This window comes from Mesoplodon bidens (genome assembly GCF_964165515.1).
Source record: "Mesoplodon bidens genome assembly, contig: HAP1_SCAFFOLD_92, whole genome shotgun sequence".
NCBI classification, from domain to species: domain Eukaryota; kingdom Metazoa; phylum Chordata; class Mammalia; order Artiodactyla; family Ziphiidae; genus Mesoplodon; species Mesoplodon bidens.
In genome coordinates, this window is record NW_027672608.1 from 678682 (window position 1) to 692729 (window position 14048).

At 51.0% G+C, this 14048-nt stretch overlaps 1 protein-coding gene and 1 pseudogene across 2 annotated transcripts; both read right to left on the bottom strand.

Annotated features, from left to right (window-relative positions):
* Positions 1–3330: 3330 nt before the first annotated feature.
* Positions 3331–4787, bottom strand: LOC308609910 (DPEP2 neighbor protein-like; the record flags this gene model as incomplete). The annotated part of the gene is made up of 2 exons (XM_081259183.1): positions 3331–3593; positions 4721–4787. The coding sequence occupies 2 exons, from the start codon at positions 4785–4787 to the stop codon at positions 3331–3333; spliced, it is 330 nt and encodes a 109-aa protein (XP_081115309.1).
* A 2860-nt stretch (positions 4788–7647) lies between these two features.
* On the bottom strand, positions 7648–9284 carry LOC308609903 (putative ATP-dependent RNA helicase DDX28; annotated as a pseudogene). The gene has a single exon. The product of its transcript is annotated as a putative ATP-dependent RNA helicase DDX28 (transcript).
* Positions 9285–14048: the final 4764 nt, after the last annotated feature.

Consider the following 14048-nt stretch of genomic DNA (forward strand, 5'->3'; position numbering starts at 1 on the left):
AGGGCTCTTAGTTCCCCAACTGGGGATCAAACCCGAGCCCCCTGCAGTGGAAGCATGGAGTCTTAACCTCTAGACTACTAGGGAAGTCCCCCGTCTACCTTTAACTGAGGTCACAAGCTCCAGCTCAGTATAGGAGGCACACATGAGGCGGATGAGGACAATTTGTTCCATGGTGAGGCACACAGCATCCCGTTTGTGGGTCTGGCATGGGACGTAGGCTGACCAGAACTGAGGGAAGGCCAGGGCCTAGTTTGGGCTTTGGAACTCCTTGGGCTTCTCATAGCTTCCTCAGCTGGCATAGCACTCACTGTGCCCAGAAGTCACATGTAATGCATTGCTTTTTCTGTGGTACTTGGAAGCCCATCAGGTGGGATCACTGTGACCGCTCTAGCCCCCAGCATCCATGGCATGGCACTTTCTAGGTCACTATGGTAACTTCTTTCCAATGTGACTAACCTATGGTCTCTGAGGCCCCCAAACTTCCCCACATTCCCCAGCAGCCATGGTGGCACCTTATGAGTCCCTTTGGTACCAGGCCATCCACGAGACCGTCTTTCAGCCTGTCCAAGCTGGTCTAGCCATGGCTGAAATTGCACAGATTAACATGCTGTAGCCCATTGTGGTAAAACTGCCTCAGGACAAGGGGCATGTTGTTGTGACTGGAGGAAGGTCAAGGCAAAGTGGGCGGGCTCCTTAGGTCTTGGGATCAGGCAGGACACATTGCCTGGCCTGGGCCAGCCTGGGGGTCCCCCACCTCACACTGTCACACAGACTATACTAGGAGCAGCTGAGTTCTGGGCTGAGGGGTTCCCACTAGGGAGAGGATGACAGAGAAGGGGAAGGGCATCCATAGATGATGGAGAGGACATCCAGGGGTGGTGTGAGGGAGCCTCCCCATTAGTGCTGCATGCTCCAGACCTCCTCCCCTGCCCGGGGCCAGGCTAGGCCCACAGCGGCCCCCAGCAGCCCGCACAAACTGCAGCCCCCCATCCACAAGCGGGAAGTCCCGCATCAGGGCCCGCGTGCACTCCCGTGGACTTGGGGTGCTGGAGGTGCCCAGCGTGGTCTACACGCAGGTTACCGGCTGCAGCAGCAGACCCAGCAGGAGCAGCAGGCACAGCAGAGGCCACTGGCTGTGTGCGTGGGGGGACCTTCGAGGCCCCCAGGCCACTAGCTGTGCAGGGCAAGGCAGGCGGGCAGAGGCAGGTCTGAGAGGGGCAGGCGATGGGGTTCTGCCCGTCGACACAGGCCACACAGCAGCGTGGCCTCGTGAGGGGGGCGGGGTGAGGGAGGGGACACAGAGTCACAGGACCCTGCGACCCGTGTGTGGTGAGCCATGATCCGGGAAGCCCGGCAGCCACAGGGCAGCACTGCCCTCCTGCCCCCTGCTCAGAGGCAGCTCCTGCAGGCTAAGCTGGCCTCTGCTGAGAGCCCACTCGCCTCCCATCGCGGGTTCCCTCCATCCCCACCCCTCTTCCCACTCCCACTGCTCCAAGCGGGCGCCCTAGGTTCCTCTCCCCTGCCTCTAACCTTCCTGTCCATGCTGGGGTGCTTCTCTCAGAGGGCCACCTTCAGCCCGAGGCCTCCCGGGAGCACACCTCGTCCCCATCTGCCTGGAGCCGGCCCCGCCCACACTGAGGGCTGCGTGCAAGGGTCTCTGTCGCCACATGTGCTCTGGGCTCCCGGTTTCCCAGTACTGGGCCATGGGGGCTGGTGTGGGGGAAGAGATAGTTTCTGGAAATGGGGTGGGGTAACCTTGTGAGCTCTGGATTCAGGAAGGGGCCCTCTGCCCCCGACCTTCTCTCTCCACCTACTTGACTCCCCAACCTGCATGACCATTCTCTGGGGACTTCAACCAGCACCGGGGAACTATCAGGAACCTCCCCCACTTCCGTCAGCCAGCCTCAGGAAAGAGCGCCCTCAGGAGTCGCTACACCTCCCCAGGGCCTGAATAGACGGACTTTTGGGATGTGAACTGAACAACTTTCTGGGAAGAGTCAACAACCCTTTTACTCAACAGAGCAGGAACCCAGTCAGTAGGCTATTTGAGTGGAAGGAAATGAAGTAGATTCCATGGCAGCAGAGCCCCCACCGCAGGAACCTTCCTCCCAGAGCTGCTGGCTGGCCTTCTGGCCAGGAACCCTCCTACCTCAGCGTGGAAGGCCCAGCCTTGTGGAGAAGTGTAGGTTCTGAAGAAAGACCTGGGACCTGGGTTCTGCTGCTACACTTGCCTTATCTCGTGGCCCTTGTGGCTCTAGCTTTCCCAGAAACCTCAAGGGCTAAGAGCCTGTGCTTGCTCAGAGGCCGCATGCCATTCCCCATTTCCAGCCTCAGGCCCTCCCGCTAGCTGCCTCGTCTAGGGACACCCTCCCCCCCCAACACACACACACAGACACACACACACACACGCAAACACACACACTGGGGATGTGCCTTCTCACAGAAGCTCAACCACTGAGATGATTTAGGGACTGTGCCCAAACTCCTGCATCCCCAGCCTCTCAAGTTTTTGCTCTGATCCCTGGCACCCCCTGGAGCTGTTCCACCTTTGGAAACTTTCCTGGGTGGCAGGAATGCTTAGCACAGGGGTAGTGACCTAAGTCTGAGCACTGGCGACCCTAGAAATCTGTTACAGAAAACATTTTATTGAGCAGTAAGGGACCCCACTGGGGACAGAAAGGGCTGGCAATAAAGAAGTATGTGAACCTCGGGGCAGGGTGCGTGCTGCTTGACTCTCCATCCTGCTCTTGCTTCAGGGAGCAGGGCTTCCTGGGCCTCTCTATCCTGCCTCCTGAGACCCCAGGCAGGAGGCTCTTTGGGAAGCCACAGATTGCCGCTTTCAGTTTCAAAAAGCCCAGCTCCCCGCTGGTTTGTGGTGGTGGCCGCTGACAATGGCTCAGGGCAGGAGCCCATGGTAGACTGCTAAGGCTTCTCTGCACCCCGTCTCTGCTCCTGCATCCTCCTCAGCTCACAGAGTGCAGACTTTACTTTCTTCACCTCACAAGGGGGCCCCTGAGGATTGAGCAGAGGAATGTCAGGTTTTCTTCCAGGCCAGCTTCCACCCTGGGATGTTTAGGGCAAACTCTCATTTCAAACCTCAGTTTCTGAGGCTCCTTGCTTATGGCCATTTAGTGTGCAAGGAGGCTCCTGGCTGAGAAAGGCTCAGACAGAACGACGCAGGTTCTAATCTGTGGCAGTGGGCAGTGGCGGGGGGGCGGGAGGGGTCACTGCAGGAAGAGGCATTCGCTGCCTTAGGCAGTTAAACCATTGCCCTGTCTTCAGAATGGTTCAGCCAGCAAGATTCTGTGGAGTCCGCCTCCTGGCACCATGCTATAGTCGCCGGATTTTGGGTCTGGAGCAACCAAGATCTTTGTCCAACTCTTCCAGAGCGTGCTTTCTCTCGGGAGCACGTCTGGGGACTGGCTTCTCGGCTTCCACCTTTGCTAGCATGGCCAAAGGAGCATCCCCGTAGGCCCGGTAGCCACCAACCAGGCAGTATGTCTCCCCATGCCAGCCCACCTGCGTTTCTCCACACCCTCTGTTGAGGACATGGTAGTGAGCAGGTGTAGGAGGAGAAACGGGAGCCACAGCTGCTGCAAAGAAAATCAAAACTGATAGGTCACTTCTGCTGTACACAGTCTCCTGCCAGAATTTCCCTCTCTCATGTCTCTCCCAGTTTCTGGCTGAACACCTTTAATCTACTTGACATCCAAAACACAGCCTTGGCCCATCACCTCTATGAGTCCCTAGAGAAGGGACACTGGCTGCAAAAGCAATTCCTAGAGCCTACAGCTGCATCAGGTGAGGTAGTCTCTTCACTGTTTCCAGGGAAAACAGTAGAACCCGAAAGTAATTGCAATCATGATCCTCTCCATCTCTCCCTTCCACAACAGAGAAAACATTTCTTGCACTGTGTCTCTTCTGAGGCTTTAATGGAAACGTCTTTCAAGTTTTGGAAAAAGATAATCTAATATAAATTGGTTAAGGACCCCTCCCACCTTGGCAACCCCTCTTGGGCCCCATTTATACTGCCTGTTACAACCACACTGAACTCTAGCCCTCTGATACTTTCATCTAGATTAGAACAAGGCCAAATACTGAGGCAGAGTGATCAGGAGACTCAGAACCGGGTTCTGGGTACCAAGTGTAGGCTCACATCCACCCAGCCTCCTGGGACACCATCTGCTCAGCCCTCCAGTCTCATTAGCACTTCATCACCCCCATTGGTTCTTCCGGTCTTCCCATGAATATGGCACCACCCTCTCCCCTAGTACTCAGCAGCTTAGTATGGGATGTGTCTGAGGGGACCAATATAGAGGTGTACATGACAGCACAGAGGTGCCTGGGTTTGAAGGTGCAGTTCAAGAGTGGCCCTCTTCTTCAAACTGCTCCGTGTACCATCTGCCAACAAAAATGCACTTGTCTTTTGCTAAGAGGCCAATCAGGAAATGGTCTGAATGGAAGCATCTTGTAGCCCAAAGTGGAAGGCTACATTTATAAAGATCAGAAGCTTCCTGCACACTAGTTCAGGGACGACCTTTTACTTGTCCTCAGCAGTGAGCACTCTGGGACACTGAAGTTGTCCCAGGTCACTGGTATTACTTACAGCTGGGAAAGTGCTGAGGTTTACGTAGTGGGCAATCCCCACAGGAACATGTAGCAGCCAGGTGAGGTTGTGTGTACACCATGCCTCTTCTACAGATGCCCGGTCTCAGTGTACCTGCTGCACTGCCCAGCCAGGGAACAGAGCACATGTTGGAGTAAATACAGACAATCTGGTCAGACATTCTCTCTCAGACAACCAAAGAGATTGGTATCTGGTGGAGAACTGGTAGGGAAGTTTCTCTGAGGGCAGCACGTTTCCATAGTTACGCTGTCATGGAAACTGTGAGAAGGCCTGTGAGGTCATCGCTACCCAGTGAGGTCATAATAAGGAACCTGTGACTTGCAGGTCAGGCTTCAGGAGGAGGGGCAGTTTTGTGGAGGAGAGCAGGGTGAAGGCAGAGGTACTCTGCCTGGCCCCTCACACCTGGGCCTCCCCACCCATGCCCTAGTCTAGTAGACAGCCCAGGTGGGTTGTGCAGGTGGGCTGGTACAGCCCCAGGGGCCCCAGGAGGGCAAGAGAGACCCACATTCTGAAATTGGCTTGAGAGGCAAGATTAACGTTAAGAGACAGCTAGGTTGTATGGCACTGACCCTAAGAGGCAGAGGATTGTGTGGACTGGGGAATCAGGGAAGGCTCCTTGGCAGTGGGCCTGAAGGACAAGTGAGATTTGGACCCATGGGGAAGAGAGGGAAGACATTCCAGCTTGGAAGAATAAAAGCAAAGACATACTCTTCTCGACCTTGTCCTGACCCAAATATAAATTCATAGAACCCTCACATTTTTACACCTGAGGGCCTAAAAAAACCAAGATGTTAAGGGGCCTGCCCAGTGTTACACAGGTAGTGGGGAGGTGTTCTGCTCAATGGTTACGTTCATGTCGGGGCTCCGGATTTACAGCTGATAGGAATGTGAGGACAAGCTCATGCCATTTCAAATATTTCCAAGTGATACTGAGAGAGATGTTAAAGGTGCAAAATGGGGTGCTGAATGACCTCACAAAGTGGGAATGGTGGGCCCATTTTAATATGAAATTCAAAACAAATTCATGACAAAAGGACATAATACAAAATGACAACATAATCATTCCATTCCCCTCTCCCCTAGAAGTAAAAATCATTATAATCCTCTCTCTCTCCACCATGAAAGGATGAGATAAAGTCTCAGCAGCAGCCCCCGTGAAAAAACATGGTCAACACTGTGAAGAGGTGTTAGTAAGACGACTTGGTCCGACTCAGAGAAGGAAAGGGACAACTCTGCCCTTAGCCTGATCAGGCCCACAGGAAGGAAACACATTTGGGGCAGCCTTTGATAGTGTGGCAATGAGAGAGAACCTTCTTTAGGAGGGGACTCCCTGTTGCCGACCTTGAAAAAGCAAAAATGGGACCTGGGGCTGTTGCAGAGGGGATGTGCCCAGGAGGTAGAGACTGCTTGGACTACACTTTTAGAGGTTGGGCCACACTGGTTGAGAACCACAGCACCTTCTATCCCTAAACTGCTTGAGTCAGTGGGTGCACGTTAGGACAGACGAAGTCAGGCCTAATTGAAGCAGACTGCCTTTTGGAGTGGTAGAAGGTAAAATGTGAAGGGGAATGCTCTGGCAGAGGTTTGTCATGGCAGGTGGGCCAGCATGAGACCATTCAGAATCTCCAAGGCTCCAGAGATTACTTGGCTGGGAGCATCCCTCTGATGTGGTGTGGGGACTCCTACCTTAACAGGACCTGGCTGGGCATCTGGGGAGGCAGAATAAATGGTTTATTAACTTAAGAGAGCGAGAGAATCACCTGGGGGCTTCCACAAAACCACTTAAAAAGCCTTGTACCTGGATTCTTGAGCCAACCTTCAGAAAACTTATCTAGATCTGGAGTAGGGCTCAGGAAGCTGCACTTTTAAACCCCAATCGTCCATGGATAGATTGACCAAATTATTGTGTATTCTCGGTTGCTTTTGGGAGTCAAAGTGGGCAATATTAAAAACTGCAGCAGGCATACGTATAAACAGGGAATATTCAAGGCAAGCAGAGGTGTATAGTTATTCTATGCATGAATCAGATTTGAGAAAAGCTAGCCTGGTGGTTAAAGAACACAACCCTTAGGACAGACAGACCAGATTCTTTCCTACTTACTTGTGTGATTTTGACCAAGTTCTTTTATACTTCTGACTGTTTCTTCATATGGAAAAGAGCTATGACTGTACATTTAGCACAATATTCTCTTTCCGCAAAGGTTGCTCTGGGTCCATTTGTGTTCTCTGCAACTTAACCCTTTCCAGTGTGCAAGCATTTTTAAGTTGTTTGGTGAAGTATTATTACATTTGACTTTCAACAGTTCATTACTTTGGTCAAAGCTTATATACTGCTGCAGAGACTAGAACCTATGCAGAGATAGTGAGAGGAGATTATAAGCTTATTCTGCCGGTTTATAAAAAAGTTTAACCTTTTCTCCTCTTCTTCCACCTGCCACCAAGAGAAGAGAAACAAGGCAGAGCCTGGAAATGCACACCAAGCAATACTTCTTTGTCAGTTTGCCTTTTATTCCTCTGCCAGTACTTCCCAGAGAGATTTCACCAAAAGTGCCTAAGCTTGCCATGGCCATTGTTGTGAAGAAAATTTCTCTCTATTGCTAGTCACATCCCCTTTTCCTTCTCCTGCGGGCTTAATGGATGTTTCGGGGCAGGAAACAAAATTTAAACTAAAACATCACTTGAAAGAGCCTTCGTCCTAAGTGTGGTAGTTTGGAGTGTGAATCTTCTCAGAGTCTCCTGAATTCTGCCCCAGTGGAAACTGTTATTAAGGGGCACCCACAGAAACATCGCTTATTGTTAGAAACCATGACATAATACAGAGCCAAGATCAACATTATTCTTCATGTGAAAGACTACAGAGAGCCAAGCTCAGTAGTTCACCCTCAAGTGTTGGCCAGCAACCTAACTTTTGAAGCCAGACTGCAGCCCGCGTCTTCAGAAGGTGACTAGGCAGCCCAGAGCACCATACTGACAAGTGTGCTCAACCATCCAGCACAGAGGGAAAGGTCCCTGTTATAGCATCATATATAAGCCTGCTGCAATATGGTTTGCTGGTTCAAAGGCTCTCTCACTGAGGACCCCAGTCCTGGAAGGCTTCTCCTCCGGTGAGCTGCCAGTTCAATCTTCTGAGCCAGGCTCACGTCCCAGGGATGGGTCACAAAGCTGACAATGGTGCCTGGCACCTTGTTCCCCACCCGGCCCACCCTCCCTGCTCTGTGGATGTAGTCTTGCAGGGTGAGAGGGAAATCATAATTGAGGACTAGCTCCACCTGGGTGCTGTCTAGGACCCGAGAGGTGATGTCTGTGCAGAGAAGAATGTCTCGGGAGCCCTTCTGGAAGGACTGGAAAATGCCTGCTCTCATTGAGGCTGGCATCTGTCCCTGCAGTCTTAAGTGTTGGATTTTGTGGTCATCCAGAATATATACCCCAGCCAGTTCACAGCGCAGGAGCAATTACAGAACACCAGAACAGTTCCTGCGGGGCCAGTGCTATATGCTCTGTCATGCTGCCTGAGGATGTGCACCAACCCAGTCACCTTCTATGTTCCCTTTGGCCTCATGAATGTCTGTCTGACGTGAGGCATGATGCAGTGGAGCTTGTCACTGGTATTGGTGGTTAGAGAGTCTAAGCTGGCAACTTTACTCAGCAGCTGGCCTACACCTTCGGGAAATGTGGCCCCCACCAGCACTAACTAAGCTTTGGGATTGAAGGGGTCTTTTAAGTCAGCTGGGCCTTCTGCTATATGGCTCCCCTCCAAGATGTAATCCACCAGTTCCAGGAAGCTTTCATACGACAGCGTGTCTGCATCATCCAACACCAAGAAGGAGAGCTGCTCCAGGCTGATCAGTTGTTTTCAGGGCATTCCACAGAAGCCCCGGAGTGGCCACCAGAATATCTGCTGGAGGTTGTTTGGACAGTTGCAGCCTGATCCTCCTCATGCCATGGCCTCCCGCTAACTCCCGCACCTGGAGGTCCAAGGAGCTGCCCAAGGGCTGGGCCACGGCCCACACCAGTTCAGCTAATTCTCGAGAAGGCACAAGAACCAGGCCTCGAGGAGCAGGGATACGACAGGGGTCCAGGTTTGGCTGGCCCAAGAGCCGTTGAAGGAGGCGTAGCATGTAGCTGACAGTTTTGCCGCTTCCAGTTTCTGCGGAGCAGAGGATGTGGCGGCCGCAAAGGAGTGGTGGAATGGTACTCGATTGAATGGTTGTGGGCAGAACAACTTCGGGAGCAGCCTCTTGTAGTGCGCTCAGAACGTGGAGCTCCAGACCCAGTTTGGTGCAGCTGCCCTTGGGAGAGAGGTTCCACAGCGCTGGAGCCTCACGTTGCACGCGCTCGATGGAGAAATGGTCCACGTGGGTGCAACGATTCCTCCAGCTGCGCAAAGCGAGTGGTGCGGCATCCCAAGGACCCAGCTGAGGTGTGCCCGCTGGTTCAACTCCGGTCGCCACGCTGACATGAGCAGCGGCCCAGGTCGCGCCAGCACCGGCCATGGGGGGCTCCGCTGCCCACTCTGCCACTCTTTCTGCCACCGCTGTAGAGCCCGCAGCATGCACACCATGGTCAGGGGATCGTTGGGACCGTGGACCGTCATGTCCCGGCGAGGAGCCAGAAGCAACCGAGCCACGAGCGACAGCAGCCGCCGTGGCAGAGCCATACTCCCCTTGTTGCGGGAGAGGCGTATGACTGTGATGTCAAGGGTGCACCAAGGCCTCGCTGACGGTGGCTGGCATGGCTCAGTAAGGCCCGCGGAATCGGCGAGCTGTGTGGAAGGAGCGATATCTGTAGAGCTCAGCAGCGGCAAGGTCTGTAGATCTGAACAGGGGATGGTGACTCCAGACCACGGCCAACCTTGGGGAAGGGTTCGCGATGGGGGCAGGAACGGGGTCCAGCCATATGCGGCGATGGGGCCCTGGCATTATGAACCAGGAGGGCGGGGGGCTTCTGGCGATCCGATGTCCAATCCCTGCCATGCTCTTTTGTCACCCTCACAGCTGCTGTCATGGCTTGGCCAGTTCGGGTCTCCCCCTGTGACTTAGGAGGGTGTGGTGATGTTTTCCCAGATGTGGTCCCCATGTAAGATCTTTTAATACAAGTATATATTGAGAGTTTGAGTGACTGGGCAGGCCTGGGGGCCGAGACCAGGACTCCGGAGTCGTAGGTCCAGGCTCACCCTTCCCTTAGAGCTCCCCAGAGAGCTGAGGGCCCCGAGGGCAAGCTGATGGCCTTCAGCGTATCTTCTCTTCAGTCAAGGGAACTCATCTCGTGGTGCTTTGCCCCTTTCTTTTCATCTGAGGTTCATTCTCCCCTACCTTGTCACCCTTTCAAACTTCTCATCCTGAACCCACTGCTTTCTTGGGTAGTTCACCTCCACCAGCTTTCCAGTCAGATACCTCAATTCCGTAAATAGCAGCAAGGAGGGTCCTGCTACAGGTTTGTGGCTTGTCTCACAAAGCCATGGTCAGGCAGAATATTTTACTTGAATTCAGTTGTTCAGGTTGGGAAAAGCCTTATTACACTACTGGTACTTCTTGAATGGATCCCGAAAATGGGTGTCCGATCATTTCTGTAATTTCCAGTGCCTGGGGTAGGAGATAAGTTAAGCATGGATTAACCACCTGGGAGGTTCTTAACATCTGGAGAAAGAGTTTTACTTTCATCAGATACCGTTATAGAGATAAATACTCTTAAATTTTAAATAGCATTTTGATACACGATAGACTTTCTGGAGAGTTACCTGTTAAGCCAGCAGAAGAGAGAGGTTTGAGTACTCATGAGTGAACAGAGTCATTGGATAGAGCAGTGGCCCTTGAGTGAGGGTGATTTTGCCCTCACCCTTCCTCCAGGACGTTTGACAATGGCTGGAGACATTTTTCTTTGTCACATCCGGGGTGTGGGGGTGGTGGTGCTGCAGGCATCTAGTGGGTAGAGGCCAGGATGCTACTACATATCGTACAAGGCATAGGACAGCCCTCCCCACCACCCCAAAAGAATTATCTGGCCCAAAATGTCAAGACTGTGCTATGGGGAAACCTTGGATAGAGGCTGAAGACTGAAGAGAGGCTAAGGTTGTCACATGTACTCTCACTTCAGGTAGTTAGTCACCGTTTGCCAGACACTCGTGTGGCCCTGCCCCTTTCCCAGAATCTGTAGAAGGCACACTGATGCCATTGCTTGTCATGTCCTTGGGATGAGCAAACGATGGGGGCTCGTCAAAGTCATAAACACAGGAAGGAGTGATTTAGGAGGGTGACGTGGGAGAAGAGAGCATTAGGAGGAACAAAATTGTCCTCATGTGTTTGAGAAATGTGCCAGATGGAAAAGAGATGAGGCGTGGCATGGGGTGTACCATTGCAGAAGGCAGACTGGGACTGATGCGTAAAAGGGAGTCAGATTGTGAATTTAAATTGGTTTTTTGTTTGTTTGTTTGTTTTTTGTGGTACACGGGCCTCTCCCTGCCATGGCCTCTCCCACCGTGGAGCACAGGCTCTGGACGTGCAGGCTCAGCAGCCATGGCTCACGGGCCCAGCCACTCCCTGGCATGTGGGATCCTCCCAGACCAGGGCATGAACCCGTGTCCCCTGCATCGGCAGGCAGACCCTCAACCACTGCGCCACCAGGGAAGCCCCAAGATTGTGAATTTGATATAGACTGCTGTAGCAACTAGAAAGGCCTAGATCTGTCTAGACAGTGCTGGGTTTTCTGTCACTGCAGAGTTCATGTATAGGCTGACGACCACTGATTGGTGATATGACAGAGGGTAGTTGATATAAAGGATGCTCTAAGATATTGTGATTCTACACTACTTTTACGATTCTTTCCCAGAACTTGGAGTTTCTCGTTCGTTAGCTGAAGAGCTCCTTGGATGTCTGCTCTGACATGTTTCATCCATTTACATGTGCCACTCTCTTTCAGGTACAAAACAAAGAATCACTTTGCACAAAGCCAGAAGGGATACACTGAAAGAATGATCAGAAAACAATAATACATAGGTATGTATTTGCATTGACTTTCTCCAAATATTTGAGACAGTGTAGCTGGTTAGTGGCTGCTTTCTCATGCTCGAGCCCTTACAGCGTGATCACCTCAGAATGTCCTAGGGATTGGAGCCTGTCTGAGCCTGTCTGTCTGTGCCCATGGCCCCTAGTTTCTTCTTGTCATTGCTTTAGATACTGTGTAAGGCCCTTCTCTTTTCCTCCCGCTCACAGCAGACATTGAGTAACCTCTAGTTGTGTCTGAGATGCATATTTCACAGTATAGTACTTTAGAAATGAGAAAGGTTTACTTATTGTGGAAACAAATGTAGGCTCCTGGGAGTGTTAGTGTCACTTGGTAATGATTTTCCCAGGACTGCCATGGTAACTGACGTTGCCTGGTTACTCCCTAAGTTTTCAAAGGAATTCTTCCTTGGATCTCAGGTGATACTGGTACATTCCTTCCTTCATTTATTCATTCAGTATATATTTTCTGAGCACCATGTATGTGCCAGGTACTTTTCATATGGACAGTGAATGAAACAGACAAAATTCCCACCCTAGTGAACTGTATATTCTGATTTAATTGGCTTGGGGTGAGGCCTGGCCATTCGTAGTTTTAAAAATCTCTCCAGATGATTCTAATGTACAACTGGGTTTGAGAATCACAGTTACAAATAAAGCACTTTGGGAATTGCAAAGGCATTGCAGAATTAAAAAGTGGCTCTTGGTATTCCTTCGCTACTCCTTCATTCTCCTGCCTGCATCAGGACTGTTGTACAAGTGCCGATCATTTTCTTTTCAGACCTTTTCGCTGTTTGCCTAGACCCTTTTTCCCTCTTTCTAACCTAACACCCTACCTCCTTCTGGTCTTTCAACCTCCAGTCCATCATCTGTTTGGGATTTATCCTAAACTTGGTTGGAAGCCATTGCAGGGTATAAACAGAGAAGTGGTGTTAGCAGAGATGCCTTTTTCAGACACCATACTGCCTATTGTAAGAGAATGGGTAGGAGGGGCAGGAGAAGATTTGGGGAGATTCATTAGGAGACAGGCTTTATGCACAGTGGTGGCCTTGGAGATGGAGTAAAGCAGGCAGGTTAGAGTCATATTTGGAAGGTTAGTGATGGCTTGGAGGCCAATAGGAGTAAGTGATGAATTGGATGTGGGGAATGTGGGTTAAGGATGTGTAATTGGGTAAATGGAGGTGCTACTTACTGAAATGGGAAAAATTTTCTCTCCACATGTTGGCCTGATAAACACCTTCTCACCCTTTAGACCTTAAATCAGAGATCCTTTCTTTTGTTATTTTAATGTATTTTATTTTATTTCATTTTTATTTGGGCTACAATGACAGCTTGCAGTATCTTAGCTCCCCAACCACGGATTGAACCCAGGCCCCCTGAAATGGAGGCACAGGGTCCTAACCTCTGGACCACCGGGAAATTCCCAGCAGAGATTTTTTTTTAATATAAGTATTAATTAATTAATTAATTTTTGAACGCATTGGGTCTTCGCTGCCCCGCGTGGGCTTCCTGTCATTGTGGCAAGCAGGGGCTACTCTTCATTGTGGTGCACAGGCTTCTCACTGCAGTGGCTTCTCTTGTTGCGGAGCACAGGATCTATGCGCGTGGGCTTCAGAAGTTGTGGTGCATGGGCTTGGTAGTGGTGGCTCGCGGGCTTAGTTGCTCCAAGGCATGTGGGATCTTCCCGGATCAGGGAGCAAACCCGTGTCCCCTGCATTGGCAGGCGGATTCTTGTTTTTGTTTTTGTTTCGTTTTGTTTTAAACATATTTTTTGGAGTATAATTGCTTTACAATGGTGTGTTAGTTTCTGCTGTATAACAAAGTGAATCAGCTATATGCGTACATATATCCTAATATCCCCTCCATCTTGCATCTCCCACCCACCCTCCTGATCCTACCCCTCTAGGTGGTCGCAAGGCACTGTACTGATCTCCCTGTGCTATGCCACTGCTTCCCACTAGCTAGCTATTTTACATTTGGTATTGTATACTCTCTTACTTCATGGCAGCTTACCCTTCCCCCTCCTGTGTCCTCAAGTCCATTCGTTACATGTGCATCTTTATTCCTGTCCTGCCCCTAGGTTCATCAGAACCATTTAATTTTTTTAGATTCCATATATATGTGTTAGCGTACGGTATTTGTTTTTCTCCTTCTGACTTACTTCACTCTGTATGACAGACTCTAGGTCTATCCACCTGACCACAAGTAACTCAATTTCATTTCTTTTTATGGCTGAGTAATATTCCATTGTATATATGTGCCACATCTTCTTTATCCATTCATCTGTCGATGGACACTTAGGTTGCTTCCATGTCCTGGCTATTGTAAATAGTGCTGGCTGGTGGATTCTGAACCGCTGCACCACCAGGGAAGTCCCCAGAGATTATTTCTTAAGGGAGGCCCTCCTCAACCCTTATCAGTCT